The sequence below is a fragment of the Mustelus asterias genome, chromosome 1, assembly GCF_964213995.1.
Source record: "Mustelus asterias chromosome 1, sMusAst1.hap1.1, whole genome shotgun sequence".
Lineage (NCBI taxonomy): Eukaryota > Metazoa > Chordata > Chondrichthyes > Carcharhiniformes > Triakidae > Mustelus > Mustelus asterias.
In genome coordinates this window covers 187,941,154-187,955,062 of record NC_135801.1, presented here as the reverse complement: position 1 = coordinate 187,955,062, position 13,909 = coordinate 187,941,154, and the positions used below count along the sequence as shown (strand labels likewise).

Below are 13,909 nucleotides of genomic sequence, written 5' to 3'. Positions count from 1 at the left end.
TACTGTAGGGATTTTATGGATTCTATGGATAAACACAGTGGCTACAAGAGCATGTCAGAGGCTAGGAATACTGCGGCAAGTAACTCACCTCCTGACTCCCCAAAGCCTGTCCACCATCTACAAGGCACAAGTCAGGAGTGTGATGGAATACTCCCCATTTCCCTGGATGGGTGCAACTCTAACAATACTCAAGAAGCTTGATACCATCCAGGACAAAGCATACCGCTTGATTGGCACCACATCTACAAACATTCAATCTCTACGCCACCGATGCTCAGTAGCAGCAGTGTGTACTATCTACAAGATGCACTGCAGCAATTCACCAAAGATCCTTAGACAGCACCTTCCAAACCCACAACCACTTCGATCTAGAATGACAAGGGCAACAGGTAGATGGGAACACCACTACCTGCAAGTTCCTCTCCAAGCCACTCACCATCCTGACTTGGAAATATATTGCCGTTCCTTTGCAGTCGCTGGGTCAAAATCCTGGAATTCCCTCCCTAACGGCATTGTGGGTCAACCCGTAAAACATGAACTGCAGCGATTCAAGAAGGCAGCTCACCACCACCTTCTCAAGGGCAACTAGGGATGGGCAATAAATGCTGGCCAGCCAACGATGCCCATGTCCCATGAACGAATGAAAAGAAAAATCCTCAACATCTACCCTGTCAAACACCCTCGGAATCAATAGCATCACCTTTCATTCCTCTAACTCCAATGAATATAGACCAAGTCTGCTTAACCTTTCCTAATAGAACAATCCCTTCATCCCTTAGGAATCAAACTGATGAACTTTTACCTGAACTAGTTCCAATGCAGGTGTACCTCTCCTTAAATAGTGAGACTGAACTGGACACAGCACTCTAGGTACAATCTCACCTTTCCTATTTTAATACCCCCCCCCCACCACCCCGATCCCCGCACCACCCCCGCCCCCACCACTTTGAATGCCATAAAAGACTCAATTCATGTTCGGAGGCTTTGAGCGGGGAGCAGCTAACAGGAAAAGCAGCTGAAAAGGAATTACAAAGCAACTCAAATATCATCGCCATTTATTTTCACCTTGTACAAGATGAGGTCGTGCTCTCCATCTCGCAGGGTTGTTCCATCAGGTTTCATTAGTTTCACATACGCCATGGCAAATACTTTCTCTCCTTTATCTCTGGCTGTAATACATGAAGAATGTGATAGCACTTTTAGTCTGGCAAAATGACAGGTGTTTAGACTTTTTCTAACGTATTTGGCCTTCCTCAGCTAATGGTTCCAAACCTTTTCCTCTCAGAGGTTCAAGCATTTTACCCTTTTCAATGTACATTTTTGTCCACCTAGCATTTTCTACAGGGATGGCGGCAGTGTGGCAATGCCAGTGGATTTAGTAACTGAGAGGTCCAGGCTCATTCTCTGAGGTGGTGGGTTCAAATCTCACCACAGCAGCTGATGGAGATTGAATTAATCAGTGAAGCCAGTTGAAGTGATGGGGCACGATTTTCCTGGCCCACTGCACTGCTCGAGTAGCGCAGCGGGCCGGGATATACTGGCAGGAGGGCAGTAACGGGAATCGCGACCAGCATCCAGCCAATCACAACTTTCCTGGGCCATGTTTTATGGCGTCATCAGCCTCATGCCAGGAGACAGCGTGAGGCTAATTACCATATCGAAATTCACATTTCAATGTCATTATCGAGCCCGGGATGGTATCGTCCAGGCTCAGTAATGTTTCCCAGCCCGCTCCCACCAGCGGGGATTAAAGCTGGCCCCATTAACGGGGTGCGGGTTTGGGGAAGCCAGTGGGAAGCCGGTGATTTGGGGAAGCCGTGTCTGCTCGCGGAAGCCAAAGGGAAGACATGTGCAGTGGCCCGCTCTGTGCGCTGATGCCAACCGGTTTTGTGAAGGGGAGGTCGTGTCTCACAAACTTGATCGTGTTTTTCGAGGAAGTGACAAAGATGATTGATGAGGACAGGGCAGTGGATGTTGTCTACATGGACTTCAGTAAGGCCTTTGACAAGGTCCCACATGGAAGACTGGTGCAGAAGGTGAAGTTGCATGGGATCAGAGGTGAGCTGCAAGGTGGATACAGAACTGGCTCAGTCATAGAAGACAGAGGGTAGCAGTGGAAGGGTGTGTTTCTGAATGGAGGGCTGTGACAAGTTGCGTTCCTCAGGGATTAGTGCTGGGACCTTTGCTGTTTGTAATATATATATATATATAAATGATTTGGAGGAAAATGTAACTGGTTTGATTAGTAAGTTTGCGGATGACACAAAGGTTGGTGAATTTGCAGATAGTGATGAGGACCATCAGAGGACACAGCAGGATATAGATCGGTTGGAGGTTTGGGCAGAGAGATGGCAGATGGAGTTTAATCCGGACAAATGTGAGGGAAGGTCTAATACAAATAGGAAATATACAGTAAATGGCAGAACCCTTAAGAGTATTGATAGGCAAAGGGATCTGGGTGTACAGATACACAGGTCACTGAAAGTGGCAATGCAGGTGGAGAAGGTAGTCAAGAAGGCATAAGGCATGCTTGCCTTCATTGGCCGGGGCATTGAGTTTAAAAATTGGCAAGTCATGTTGCAGCTTTATAGAACCTTAGTTAGGCCACACTTGGAATATAGTGTTCAATTCTAGTCGCCACACTACCAGAAGGATGTGGAGGCTTTGGAGAGGGTACAGAAAAGATTTACCAGGATGTTGCCTGGTATGGAGGGCATTGACTATGAGGAGAGGTTGGTGAAACTTGATTTGTTCTCACTGGAATGACGGAGGTTGAGGGGCGAGCTGATAGAAGTCTACAAGATTATGGGAGGCATGGACAGAATGGATAGTCAGAAGCTTTTTCCCAGGGTGGACGAGTCAATAACTAGGGGGCATAGGTTTAAGGTGAAAGGTTTAAAGAAGATGTATGAGGCAGGTTTTTTAGACAGGGTGATGGATGCCCGGAACTCGCTGCCGGGGGAGGTAGTGGAAGCGGATATGGTAGTGACTTTTAAGGGGCGTCTTGACAAATACATGATGGGAATGGAGGGATATGGTCCCCAGAAAGGGTAGGGGGTTTTAGTTAAGACGGGCAGCATGGTCGGTGCAGGTTTGGAGGGCCGAAGGGCCTGTTCCTGTGTTGTAATTTTCTTTGTTCTTTGTTCCCTTGGGTGGGATTGGGCCCCACCCCCCCAACTACCGGCGTGAATCCCCTGGCGGACGCATGAAGCATAGCGTGCCGGAAATTCAACCGACTAAGTTCGCCCAAAAAACGGGCGGGAAAATCTCCTGTTTTCCTGCCCATTGGGCACTTAGATTTTTTTTTGGGGTGGGGGGGGGGGGAATTGCCCCCCTCGTGTCCAGGACAAGTTGTGGAGATGCCGGCGTTGGACTGGGGTAAACACACAAAGAAGTCTCACAACAACAGGTTAAAGTCCAACAGGTTTATTTGGTAGCAAAAGCTTTCGGAGTTACCTGACGAAGGAGCAGCGCTCCGAAAGCGAGTGGCTTTTGCCACCAAATAAACCTGTTGGACTTTAAGCTGGTGTTGTGAGAATTCTTACTGTGTCCAGGACAAGTATCAGTGATTGTCAGTAAATCCCATCGGGTTCACCCATGCCTTTTAGGCAAGGAAATGCGATGCACTTACCTGGCGTAGCCGACACGTGACTCCAGAACCTCAGTATTATGGTTGATTATGAAATGCTGCCTGAAGTGGCCCAGGAAGTTCAAGGGCAATTGGGGATGGGCAACAAATGCTGGCCTTGCCAATGTGCTTCATAAACTATCAAACTCATGTTTCCTTATTTGTGCCCGAGTGGCACGGTGGCATAGTGGTTAGCACTGTTGCCTCACAGCTCCAGGGACCCGGGTTCGATTCCCGGCTTGGGTCACTGTCTGTGTGGAGTTTGCACATTCTCCCCGTGTCTGCATGGGTTTCCTCCGGGTGCTCCGGTTTCCTCCCGCAGTCCAAAGATGTGTGGGTTAGGTGGATTGGCCACGCTAAATCGCCCCTTCGTGTCAGGGAGACCAGCTAGTAAATGCATGGGGTTATGGGGATAGGACCTAGGTGGGATTGTGGTCGGTGCAGACTTGATGGGCCGAATGGCCTCCTTCTGCACTGTAGGGATTCTACTGTTACCTAGTTAGGGATCTTCAAAGGTTTCAATGGCCTGGATCAGCTGCAACTACTTACATGCTTCTGCACCCTGGCCATTATTTATCCTTCAAGAAATATCACTAAAAGAGGTTGAATTGTTCATTTATTCCCCCCTACTATTTGTGGGATCTTGCTGTGTGTAAATTGGTTGCTGTTTTTGCTATGTCACAACAGAGCAACTATACATCAAACGTTCTTCACAGGTTTCAAAATGCTTTGGGATCTGTTCAGGCTGTGAAAAGCGCCGTTCAACATACTGAACGCAGGGACCCTGTTACAATTCTGTAGCACATCAGGCAGGTGGGGGAACGGGGCCACTGCCCTGCCTGCCCAATGGCAATAGGTAAAGGGCCAAAGCTTTTTCTTTGGTCAGGCCTCATTTGAACTTGTTTGTGGTGACCTTACAGCAAATATGGATGCCAACTGAGGGAGGGACCGGAAACCACAGCGAGACAAACTGGATGTTAAAACTTAAAGGGGCTGAGACTTCCGAGTGCCAGGATCACAGGGAGACTTGAAATATTTTTATTCTTTCATGGGATGTGGGTGTCACTGGCTGGGCCAGCATTTATTGCCCGTCCCTAATTACCCTTGAACTGAGTGGTTTGCTAGGTAATTTCAGAGGGCTTTGTTTTTTTAAAGAGTCAACCACATTGCTGTGGCTCTGGAGTCACATGTCGACCAGACCAGGTAAGGACAGCAGATTTCCTTCCTTAAAGGACATTAGTGAACCAGATGGCTTTTTATGAGAATTGACAATGGACCTCAGAAGACTTTTAGATTTTTATTGAATTCAAATTTCACCATCAGCCATGGTGAGATTCGAACCCAGGCCCTCAAAGCAGTATCCTGTGTGTCTGGATTACTAGCCCAGTGACAACATCACTGCACCAGCACCTCCCCTTAAGATGAGGTGACATTCAGCGCTTGGAGTTCAAAACCTCCCTCTGCTCAAACGAGTCCTTCAGAAAATTTGGAACAAGTTCCGGGTTTTAAGGAAATCGGCAGTCACTCGTCAGAGGCATTCGGCAGTGTTGGAGTGTACTCACATTCAGCCGATGATCTGTGCTTGAACGTGAAGCGTAGGTGGGTCCTCTGAACATCTTCAATGGCAATTGCAACCTGGGAACATTAATCAAAACTTAAAGGTTTAAAAGGTTTATTTATTCGTGTCACAAGTAGGCTTACATTAACACTGCAATAAAGTTACTGTGAAAATTCCCGAGTTGTCACACTCCGGCACCTGTTAGGGTACACTGAGGGAGAATTTAGCATGGCCAACGCACCTAACCAGCATGTCTTTCAGACTGTGGGAGGAAACTGGCGCACCCAGTGGAAACCCATACAGACACAGGGAGAACGTGCAGACTCCACACAGACAGTGACCCAAAGCTGGAATCGAACTCGGGTCCCTGGTGCTGTGAGGCAGCAGTGCTAACCATTGTGCCTCTGTGCCACCTATTTACTTAGCAATGTCCAAAACCTAGCAGGGTCAGAGCGGAAATGACCGGTATAAAGTTTGCTGAAGGGGCTGGCAAGAATTTTAGATTATGGTGGCATATTACGGCGCACTGGCATGGTGGTTAACACTGCTGCCTCAAAGCACCAGGGACCCAGGTGCGACTCCGGCCTTGGCTGACTGTCTGTGTGGAGCTTGTCTGTGTGAATTGTGCACATTCTCCCCGTGTCTGCATGGGTTTCCTCCGGGTGCTCTGCTCTCCTTCCACAGTCCAAAGATGTGCAGGTTGGGTGTATTGGCCATGCTACATTGACCCATTGTGTTCAAAAATATGTAGCTTCGGGGGATTAGTGGGGTAAATGCATGGAGTTACGGGGATGGGATGGAGGGGGAGTCTGGGTCAGAAATTCTGTCAGAGAGTTGGTGCAGACCCAATGGGCTGAATGACCTCCTTCTGCACTGTTGGGATTCTATGATTCTATGAAAGATTTGAACTTCCGCTATAAGTATCTGGACACCAGAATACCATGCAACATGATCGAGTCTGAAAAATGAGAAGAGTGGCTACAAGTCAGAGACACACAGTGATGGGTGACGTTTAATGAGTCTTGTAGCTTGAAGTTTGTGAAGGGAAGGGAAGATCAGGCCTCAAATTCATGTATGAATATTAATGTGCGATTGCTTAGCAAGTCTGCATGTAATTCCTTTGTCCCTATTTAATAGAAAGCCTTAACAACATTAAAATAAATGCATTAGCATCTCTACACTAAAATATTGGAACAGAAGTAGAGAATTCAGCTCATTAATCCTGCTTTGTCATTCAATTCGATTGTGGCTAATCTGGACTGTAGCTTCACTTACCTGCCTTTAGTTGCAAATCCCTTGATATTCTTCCCCAACAAGAATCTATGATTCTTAAAATAAACCATTTGACCCTGTATCCATAGAATTGGAGTCCTATTCTACCCCGAGATGAGGGTCTGATCCCATCCATTGACTCTGTCTACACTTCCCACTGCCTCGGCAAAGCAGCCAGCATAATTAAGGACCCCATGCACCCCGGACATTCTCTCTTCCACCTTCTTCCTTGGGGAAAAGATACAAAAGTCTGAGGTCACGTCCCAACCAACTCGAGAACAGCTTCTTCCCTGCTGCCATCAGACTTTTGAATGGACCTACTTCGCATTCAGCTGATCTTTCTCTACACTCTAGCTGTGACTGTAACACTACATTCTGCACTCTCTCCTTTCCTTCTCTATGAACGGTATGCTTTGTCTGGAGAGCGCGCAAGAAACCATACTTTTCACTGTACGTTAATACATGTGACAATAATAAATCAAATCAAAAATCATTGTCTGTTCCATCAGCAAATCGAGCACATACACGCCAGTGCTCCTGCCTCATCTCATCCGCATCATCCATCTCTTTTTTCATTCCAAATTATTCATTCCAAGGCAATCCTGGCTGGCATGCTATCTTGCAGCCTCCATAGACTTAACCTCATCCAAAGCTCAGTAGGCTGTAACCTAACTGGCACCAAGTCCCATTGGTCCATCTCCACCGTGCTCGCTGCCTGATTGACCCCTGATTCAGCAACGCCTTCAAATTCTCATCCTTACTTTCGCATCTTTCTGTGGACTCATCCTTTCTCCACCTCCAGTAATTGAATCACGGTGGCGGGGGGGGAATTTTCCTGTCCCACCCGCCACGGGAATCGTAGCAGGTGGGGGGAGGAGGGGGTGGAGGGGAGTGCTGACTATGCAAAGGTCCGTTTACCTCGGGCGGGATTTTCTGGTTTTAGGGTGAGTCACCGTGAGCCACCAAGCCTCCCAGTTCTCACATCCCTCTGATATGTCTGCACGCCTCCAATTCTGGCCACTTGCGCATTCCTGATTTTGCTACTGCTTTCTCGTGCTCAGGGCAGCTCTCTCTCTCTCTCTCGCGCTCTGCCCCAGCCTCTCACGCTGGTAACTGACCCCCGGGTCACCTGGGCTCAAAGCTCTGGAATTCCGAATTTGAACCTCTCCAGCTCCCTATCTTGCCTCCCCCCCTTCCCCCCACCGCCCTCCCCCCACCTTAAAGGGACCACTTTAACAAGGCTTTTGCTCTCCTGAGAGAAAATAAAGACCTGCATTTATCTAGCGCCTTTCATAACCATTGGCTGTCCCCAAGCATTTTACAGCCAGTGAAGCACTTTTGAAGCTTAGTCACTGTTGTAATGTAGGAAATACCGCAGCCAATTTGTGCACAGCAAGCTCCCACCAACAACAATGGTTGGCACGGTGGCATAGTGGTTAGCACTGCTGCCTCACAGCGCCAGGAATGCGGGTTCTCTTCTGGCCTTGGGTTCGGAGTGTGTGGGGTTTGCATGTTGTCCCCGTGTCTGCGTGGGTTTCTTTCGGGTGCTCTGGTTTCTCCTCACACTCCAAAAGTGTGCAGGTCAGGTGGATTGGTCATGTTAAATTGCCCTTTGGTGTCCAAAGATGTGTAGGTTGGGAGGAGTAGCGGGGTAAATATGTGGGGTTACGGGAATAGGGCCTGGGTAAGATGCTCTGTTGGAGAGTTGGTGCAGGCTCGATGGGCCGAATAGCCTCCATCTGCGCTGTAGAGATTCTAGGATTCTATTTTAATGAGCAGATAAACCTGGTCTTTCAATGTTGATTGTGGAATAAATATTGGGCAGGGCACGGTGAACAACTCTGCTGCTCTTCTTAAAAATAATGCCACGGGGATTTTTGTGCCGTGGGCAGAAGAGCAAGAGATGACAGGACCTCTGTTTGATATCTGAGCAGAAAGAGAGCAAGGCAGTACCTCTGACGCTGCAGCACTCCCTCAGTACTGCTGTCAGTCTGGATTGAACCCACATCCTATGCTAACCTATCCTTATTCTATTTTAAAGGCACTATGTAAATGGAAGTTGTTGTTGTTTCAAGAGTAGCGGCCAAAGGGACCACATGTGTGAATCTATGTCGCCTCCTATACCTGTTTTTATTTATTAATTTGTGGGACATGGACGTGGCTGACTGGCCAGCATTTATTGCCCATTCCTTGCCACCCTTGAACTGAGTGGCCATTTCAGACAGCAGTTGAGAGTCAACCACATTGCTGTGGCTCTGGAGTCACGTGTAGGCCAGACCAGGTAAGGACAGCAGATTTCCTTCCTTAAAGGACATTCGTGAACCAGGTGCGTTTTTCCGGCAATCATTTCATGGTCATCAGTAGATTCTTAATTCTAGATACTTTTTATTGAATTCAAATTCCACCATCTGCCGTGGCGGGATTCGAACCCAGGTCCCCAGAGCATTAGCTGAGTTTCTGGAAAAATAGTCTACCGATAATACCACAAGGCCATCACCTCCCCCATCAGGCCTGAAGAACAAAGAACAAGAATCAATTTTTTCTTTTAAAAAGCATTTAGATAGTTACATGGGTACAATGGGTATAGAGGGATATGGGCCAAATGCGGGCAATTGGGATTAGCTTCGGGGTTTTTTTTTTAAAAAGGGCGGCATGGACAAGTTGGGCCGAAGGGCCTGTTTCCATGTTGTAAACCTCTATGACTCTAAACACTGCAGCACAGGAACAGGCCATTCGGTCCTCCAAGCCTGCACCGATCACGATGCCTGCCTAAACTAAGACTGTATGCACTTGCGGAGTCCGTATCCTTCCATTCCCATCCTATTCATGTATTCGTCTAGATGCCCCTTAAATGCCGCTATCGTACCTGCTCCCACCACCTCCCTGGGCAGCGCATTCCAGACATTCACCACCCTCTGTGTAAAAAAACTTGCCTCGCACAAGGAGGTAACAAGATCTAGCGATGGATCATTCTGTCATATGTATACAGTGGACGGAAAGGCACGGTAGCATAGTGGTTAGCACTACTGTTTCACAGCTCCAGGGACCTGGTTTCGATTCCCGGCTCGGGTCACTGTCTGTGCGGAGTTTGCACATTCTCCCCGTGTCTGCGTGGGTTTCCTCCGGGTGCTCCGGTTTCCTCCCACAGTCCAAAGATGTGCGGGTTAGGTTGATTGGCTAAGCTAAATTACCCCTTAGTGTCCCGGGATGCGTAGATTAGACGGATTAGCGGGTAAATATGGGGGTTAGAGGGATTAGCAGGTAAATATGTAGGGATATGGGGATAGGGCCTGGGTGGGATTGTGGTCGGTGCAGACTCGATGGGCCGAATGGCCTCTTTCTGCACTGTAGGGGGTCTATGGTTCAAAGCAGAAGGAAAGAGAGTCTCTAGCTCCCTACCCTTTACAATGTTCAATGAGCTCCGATAGATTCCCTGCAATGAGAGGAAACGTTGTACTTGTGAAGTTGGATTGGCTGGCAGAAGCAGATCGAAGCAGTTTCCGAAATTAACACAAAAATTCAAAAGCTGACAGGCAGAAACACTAAGCAATTAGGAAGGCAAATGATCCGCTGGTCTTTATTGCAAGTTACGTTGAGATGAGGAGGAATTTCTCCTTCCGGAGAGTCATTAATCTTTGGAATTCTCTCCCCCGGGAGACGTGAATGTTCAATCGTGAAGAAGACTCAAATCTGAGATCAATAGACTTTCTAATTCTCCGGGAAATAGGAATCAGGTTGAAGAGTGTTGTGGTTGAAGATCAGTCGTGATCTTATTGAATAGCAGAGCAGGTTCGAAGAGACGTCTGACCTACTCCTGCTGCTGTTCCTTATCTTAATTAGGACGGTTTAAGATTGGAGGATGCGAGCAAGGAAGCAATTGGTTTCCTCATTCCTGACCAGCAGAACATAGAACAGAGTCAGAGATTCTCCAGTGTCCCTCAATAGTAGGTAGTAGCAATGCCATCCAGTGATTTGATTTATTATTGTCACATATATTAGTATTACAGTGAAAAGTATTGTTTCTTGCTCGCTATACAGACAAAGCATACCGTTCATAGAGAAGGAAAGGAGAGAGTGCAGAATGTAGTGTTACAGTCACAGTGAGCGTGTAGAGAAAGATCAACTCAATATGAGGTTGGTCCGTTCAAAAGTCTGATGGCAGCAGGGAAGAAGCTGTTCTTGATAAAAGGTATGGATAAAGTAGACGAGGAGCGGATGCTTCCTCTTGTGGGGTATTCTAGGACAAGAAGTCATAGTCTTAGGAAAAGGGGTAGCAAACTTAAAACAGGGTTGAGGAGAAACGATTTCTCCCAAAGGGTTGTGAATCTGTGGAATTTGCTACCCCAAAATGCGGTGGATGCCGGGACAGTGAGTAAATTTAAGGAGGAGTTAGACAGATTTTTAATTGGTAATGGGTTAAAGAGTTATGGGGAGAAGGCAGGAGAATGGGGATGAGGAGCATATCAGCCATGATCGAATGGCGGAGCAGAGTCGATGGGCCGAATGGCCTAATTCTGCTCCTATACCTTATCAACTAATGAACTTATGAACTTGAGTTGGTCGGTATGTAATCTCAAACTTTTGTATCTTTTTCCTGGCGGAAGAAGGTGGAAGAGAGTATGTCCGGAGTGCGTGGGGTCCTTGATTATGTTGGCTGCTTTTCCGAGGCAGCGGGAAGTGTAGACGGACTAAATGATGGGAGGCTGGTTTGCGTAATGGACTGGGCTATATTCATAACACTTTGTAGTTTCTTGTGGTCTTGGGCAGAGAAGGAGCCATATCAAGTTGTGATACAACCAGAAAGAATGCTTTCTATGGTGCACCTGTAAAAGTTGGTGCGAGTCATAGCGGACAAGCCGAATTTCCTTAGCCTCCTGAGAAAGTACAGGCATTGGTGGACTTTCTTAACTATAGCATCAGTGTGGAGGGACCAGGAAAGGTTGTTGGTGATCTGGACATAGTGGTCAAAAAGGCCTCTCGGACCTATGGTAAGATTTGGATATCCATCCCCATTATCAGGCCTGCGTCTGAGAAATGACAGGTCTGTGAACAACCTGACGTTAGAAATTCAGCGGGGCCACAGGCTGTGGAGAAGGCCTGAACTCCAGGCCTAAGCCTGGGGATGGGGGGAGGAACAGGTGGACAAGGCACAGCTTTTAGACATCAGAAAGAAAATGAGTTGAAGCAGCACACAAGGCGATACCAGCCCGCTGAGTGTGCAGCAAGCTCTGTGGCTACACAATATGCTGTGCGTGACTCAGTTAGGAACCTGCTTCTTAACTGAAAAAAGCCAAGGAGGGAGGGCAACAAATAAATAGAAAAAAATAACATGGAAACCAGGAGCAGGAGTAGGCCTTTGGGCCCTTCAAGCCTGCTTCACCATTCATTTTGATCATGGTTGATCATCAAATTCTCCCCTTCCTCCCTTATTCCTTGATCCCTTTAGCCCCAAGAGCTATATCTAATTTCTTCTTGAAATCAGACAATGTTTTGGCCTCAACTACATTCTGTGGTAGTGAATTCCACTCATTCACCACCCTCTGGGTGAAGAAATTTCTCCCCACCTCAGTTCTAAAAGGTTTACCCCTTATCTTTAAACTATGACCCCCAGTTCTGGACTCCCCGACCATTGGGAACATTCTTTCTGAATCTACCCGGTCTAACCCTGTTAGAATTTTATAAGTTTTTATGAGATCCCCTCTCACTCTTCTAAACTCCAGTAAATATAATCCTAACCGACTTAGTCTCTCCTCATATGAGAGACCTGCCTTCCCAGGAATCAGCCTGGTAAACCTTCGCTGTACTCCCAGACGTACTGATGCTGTATTGACATTCAAGTCAATTGTACTTCTGAAACTGTTAAACCCAGTGCCAGGAAAAGAATAACATGTATCTCAGCCATGCCTAGTTTGCAGTCAGAAGGTTGCAGGTTCAAGTCCCAGTCCGCAGACTTGAAAAACACACTTAGGCTGACAGTCCAGCACAGTGCCGCTGGAGAACTCCACCTTTGGGATGAGATGCTGAATGCGGGCTCTGTCAACCCTCTCAGATCGATGGAAAAAATCCCACAGCACTGATTAGAGGAGCAGAAATAATCCTCCTGATGTCCTGGCCAATATTTCTCCCTTCACCAACATCACTAATACAGACTATCTGCCAAGATCACATCCATGTCTGTGGGATCTTGCTGTGCTGCAGCACATTATAGCAGTGACCCACGCCATCAGGTTGCTCATTGGCTGCAAAGGACTTTGGGATGTCCTGTGTTTGTGCGGGGACACTACGCAGCACAGTGGCACAGTGGTTAGCACTGCTGCCTCACAGCTTCAGGGTTCGATTCTCGGCTCGGGTCGCTGCCTGTGTGGAGTCTGCACATGCTCCCCGTGTCTGCGTGGGTTTCCTCCGGGTGCTCTGGTTTCCTCCTACAGTCCAGAGATGTGCAGGTTAGGTGCATTGGCCATGCTAAATTCTCCCTCAGTATCCTGGAATGCATAGTTTAAAGGGATTAACAGGGTAAATATATGGAGATAGGGGCTGGGTGGGATTGTGAATGATGCAGACTCATTGGGCCGAATGGCCTCCTTCTGCACTGTAAGGATTCTCTAATGCTAACTTCATTGCAGTGTAATGTGAGTCTTACTTGTGACTAATAAATAAACTTTAAACATTAGATAAAGGCAGTATCTTCTTTTCTTTGCATTATATAAACCAAAATTTATGAACTCATTATCGTCAGTCTCAATCTTAGCTGTAAAACACTGAGAACTGTTTCATAGAATCCCTGCAGTGCAGAAGGAGGCCATTCAGCCCATTGAGTCTGCACCGACCACAATCCCACCCAGACCCTATCCCCATAACTCCACGTGTTTACTCATTGAATCCCCCTGACACCAAGGGTCAATTTAGCATGGCCAATCAACCTAACCCGCAGATCTCTGGAGTCTGGGAGGAAACCGGAGCACCCGAAGGGAACCCACATAGACATGGGGAGAATGCGCAGACTCCACACAGACAGTGACCCAAGACTGGAACTGAACCCGGGTGCCTGGCACTGTGAGGGAGCAGTGCTAACTACTGTGCCACCCTGCTGCCCCATAAGGCTTAACCTACCTTACCTAGAGGCTATAGATTGAGCAGGGTAGGCCTATATTCCCAGAGTCCCAGGGAGCAAGACTTTCACCTATCCCTCTATCTATCCCAATTCTGTTAAGAAGGCAACATTGCAACACCAGAACTTCTCAAAAACCCCCAAAGATCAGAAGTCCTGTCAAATGTTAGACTGTGGACACTTCAGCAGTAAGTGTTGAGGGATTGGAGTGGATGGAGAGGAGATAGCTACAAAAGTCCTTACCAACCAGAGCCCATGAGTACTTTTCCACAAGATCTACTGCCAATTTTCCCATGGCTGGCTGATTGGCAAAGACAGATGGTTGGGAAACACAGGTTCTATC

General features: G+C 47.5%; 1 protein-coding gene across 1 annotated transcript in view; it reads right to left on the bottom strand.

Annotated features, from left to right (window-relative positions):
- LOC144500809 (dedicator of cytokinesis protein 2-like) overlaps nt 1-13,909 on the bottom strand; it is a 1,379,043-nt gene that overhangs the window by 1,034,868 nt on the left and 330,266 nt on the right. Inside the window, exons 16-17 of the mRNA XM_078224279.1 lie at nt 5,191-5,263; nt 1,066-1,169 (exon numbers count right to left, since the gene is read on the bottom strand). Coding sequence (XP_078080405.1) covers nt 1,066-1,169; nt 5,191-5,263 — 177 coding nt within the window. The remainder of the gene's footprint in view (nt 1-1,065; nt 1,170-5,190; nt 5,264-13,909) is intronic.